The following is a 3,472-nucleotide window of genomic DNA, read 5'->3' on the forward strand; positions in this document are numbered from 1 at the left end:
TCCACTTTCCAGCTAGATTAAGATAATAGTTAATTTAAGATAATAAAAATAATTGTTTTAATAATTTATTTCTATTTTTAAAAATATTCTCTTTAAATAATGCTAGGAAATTGCAGTTCTTTCTAAAATTTTAAACTTTGTTTTCTCTTTCGAGTTAAGAACAAATTTAAGGTAAACATTAAAGATAATCATTTTTATACAATCTTTTTATTTTTTGTAAACATATTTTTCTGAAATAAAACAGATATTTAAAGTTTTCTTCAAATTTTCTACATAGTTAATATTAAATGTAAATTTTCCATGAAGTTGTCACTGACCTTTCTGTGCGAATTAATTTTGATATTTATTATTTTTTTATAACAAAAAATTAATTAAAGCCTAGAAAAAGTTTTTAAAAGGTAGTGAATTTTATCAACAAAATTTGCAACTATTTAGTATTGTTATAGAAGAAGGAATTTATAAACAATAATAATGAGTTTAAACAATCAAGTTTCTAAAAATTTTAATTATTATTGTCACACTTGAAGTGAAAAGTAGACAAAAAGTTGATAATTTCAGGAACAACCGTAACTACTCGTATCTAACCTTACTGATTAAAAAAATATATAATAAGAAATAAACATAAATTGTTTAAGTAATTATCCTGGTTATTTCGATAATTATTATCACACTCTGAGTAAGAAGTAGACAAAAACATGAAAATTTTGGATAAAACCAAAACTTTCTAGCATTATTGAATAATAATATTATTATGAATAATACATTGCTTAAAGAATTATATTTTTGAACTTAAATTAATTTTTATCTCAATCTAATTGAAAAGGTGATTGAACGTCGTGTAAAATTGGGGGGGGGGGCTTCAAATTTCTAGCATGTTTTAAAAAAATTATTTATTTATATTAATAATTATTATTATAAATAATAATAAATTTCTTAAAAAATTATTTTCGGTAAATTTTCTTAATTTTGTGCTCGATCTAACTGAAAAGTGAAAAATAATTTGAAGAATTAAAAACAATTTTGTGAGGAATATTGCTCAAAATAATGATAAATTGTTCCAACAATTTACGTGAAACTCGATCAGTGAAAAGTTATATTATATCTATTGCAAACGAATTTTATTTAAAAAATCAAAAAAAAATGTACAAAAAATTATTTTTTTTGTAAAATACAAACTTATTAATTCTACTATAAAAAAAATCAATTACTACTTACTTCCAAAGTAATATTGGTCAACTGTTTTTAACCACCCAACATCATCATGAGTGTGAGGTACAAGGTGAACATTCAGTTTTTTTGGATCGACTTTTGCACAGTTCTAAGAATGTTTATAAAACAAAATAATTTTAATTAAATAATAATCAAATTTATAGAAGTCCAGAATAAAAAAAACGATTTTTCATGTTTAAACTTTTTTTCATTGACATAAGTAAAAATTGTTTCAAAAGCTGGAAAAATTTCTTAATTCGAGGCAAATAGATTGACGATAGGCTCATTCATAATATATGAAAAATTTATTTTAAATAGAAAAATTTTTTTCGTCGACATAATTCAGGATACATGGACAGAAAAGACTTTCTGACCATAATTTTTTTAATGAAATAATTTTGACAAGTTTCGTTAGAAAATAATAAAGCTGAAAAGGAGCAAAAAAATGGATTTTCATATTATTTTAAATTTTTTATAAATAAAGAATTATGAAAAAAATACTTATTTTTCAATTTGACGTTCCCGGTGCTCGTAAATAATATCATATAATAAAAAAAATTTATAAACAAATTTTATGATTTTCCATAAAGTAATTAACAAATGCATTATTCAGGCATATTTCGACAGAAAATTTTTTTTTTAAATCATTTTTGTGATTAGAAACCTTATGATAATTTTAGCAAATTTTACAATTGTTGTTTATTCTTAGGATTTTTTTTAAACGAAAGTAATAAGAAAATGCATTATTTGGACGTTTGTCGGTAAAAAAAAGTTGTTCCTAACTAAAAGGAGTGTTATTGAAAAAACGAAGTTTTCTGTTGAAATACCTGAATAATGCATTTGTTTCTTAAATTTGTTTATAATATTAACAACAATAATCTTAAGAAGAAATTTCTTCATCTTTACAATGTTTTATGCAAATTTCTTGCAACCTACCTTAAAAAACGTAAAACTATGAAAAATAAAAAATAAACATTCTTACAAAAAATAATTTGTTCATAATTTTTTTTTAATTATTATATAATATTGGAATACCTTCGAGCTTTGTAACACAACACTTGAATTGTCAACAAAATAATTAAATTTTTAACGTAAATATATGAGTTCCTAACAAAGTGTTACAGTTTGTATACTATTTAAAAAAGAAGAAATAAAAAAAAAAAGAATTTTGACCCCAGAAAAAACACGAATTTTCAACAAATAAAGATTTTTCACTCTAGAAAGAAATAATAGTTTATCTAAATTGTTGAGTCTTTAAGACAAAATATGAATTTTCTTTGCAAATAAAATTTATACTAAAGAAAATGAATTTTTTCTCAAAAAGATAAATTTTAAAATAATAGTGGTATTTTAGGTTAAAAAAGATTTTCAGTTGACTTTTCTACCAATTTTGTTAACTTGTTTACCAATAGTTCCATTTTTATCTAAAAAAGATTAGATTTCAGTTCTTTTTTTAACGCAATTTTAGGAAGCATTTTAAAAAGATTGTTACATTTTGGAGGAAACAATTAAATTTTTTTCCCCAAAAATTAAAATTCTACTAAAACAGATAAATTTTTAAGTAAAAAGAAAAATTTTCAAAAAAAGAAACGAATTTTTCTAAAAAAATATCTCAGTTAAAATTTCAACATAAAAAAATCAATTCACCCCAAAAAAATATCATAGTTTACATTTCAATGAAAAAAGATCCAATTTATCCAAGAAAAATTTAAACCGTGATGAGTAATTTTCAAAAAATAAATATTTTTCAATTGAAGAAGTAAGAGTTTTTGAAAACTGTTTAAGTTTCAAATCAAAAGAAGAGTTTTTCCCCAAAAAATGGAATTTATAAACAGAAAGATATGAATTCAACAAAAAATTAATTTTTCACGAAAGTAGTGCATTTCTACCAAACAAAAATTTAATTTCAACCAATAAAATTATTTTTACTAGAAAAGAGGAAATTTCAACAAAAAAAGATGAACATTAAAAAAGAACTTAAGCCTTTATTAGAAAAAAAATTTTTTAGGCAATGTAATTCAACTTTGACGTAAGTAGTTGAAATTTCTATTAAAAAGGATAAATTTTCAACACAATAGTTAAAGTTTCAACCAAAGAGATAAATTTTCAACTAGAAATATAAATCTTCCAAAAAAAAATCTTCGCAAAATAATTTCACCAAATCTTTCAAACAGAATAGTTAAATAATCAAGCAAACAATAATTTTTAATCAAAAAGTTGCAATTTCATAAAAAAATTAATGAATTTCTACTAAAACGGATGA

The 3,472-nt window shown here is 21.6% G+C and overlaps 1 protein-coding gene across 1 annotated transcript in view; it reads right to left on the bottom strand.

Annotated features, from left to right (window-relative positions):
- Window positions 1–3,472, bottom strand: part of LOC117178146 (lysosomal alpha-mannosidase-like) — a 27,187-nt gene that overhangs the window by 21,639 nt on the left and 2,076 nt on the right. The window contains exon 2 of the mRNA XM_033369407.1: window positions 1,216–1,318. Coding sequence (XP_033225298.1) covers window positions 1,216–1,318 — 103 coding nt within the window. The remainder of the gene's footprint in view (window positions 1–1,215; window positions 1,319–3,472) is intronic.

The sequence above is a fragment of the Belonocnema kinseyi genome, chromosome 8, assembly GCF_010883055.1.
Source record: "Belonocnema kinseyi isolate 2016_QV_RU_SX_M_011 chromosome 8, B_treatae_v1, whole genome shotgun sequence".
In the NCBI taxonomy this organism is placed as follows: Eukaryota; Metazoa; Arthropoda; class Insecta; order Hymenoptera; family Cynipidae; genus Belonocnema; species Belonocnema kinseyi.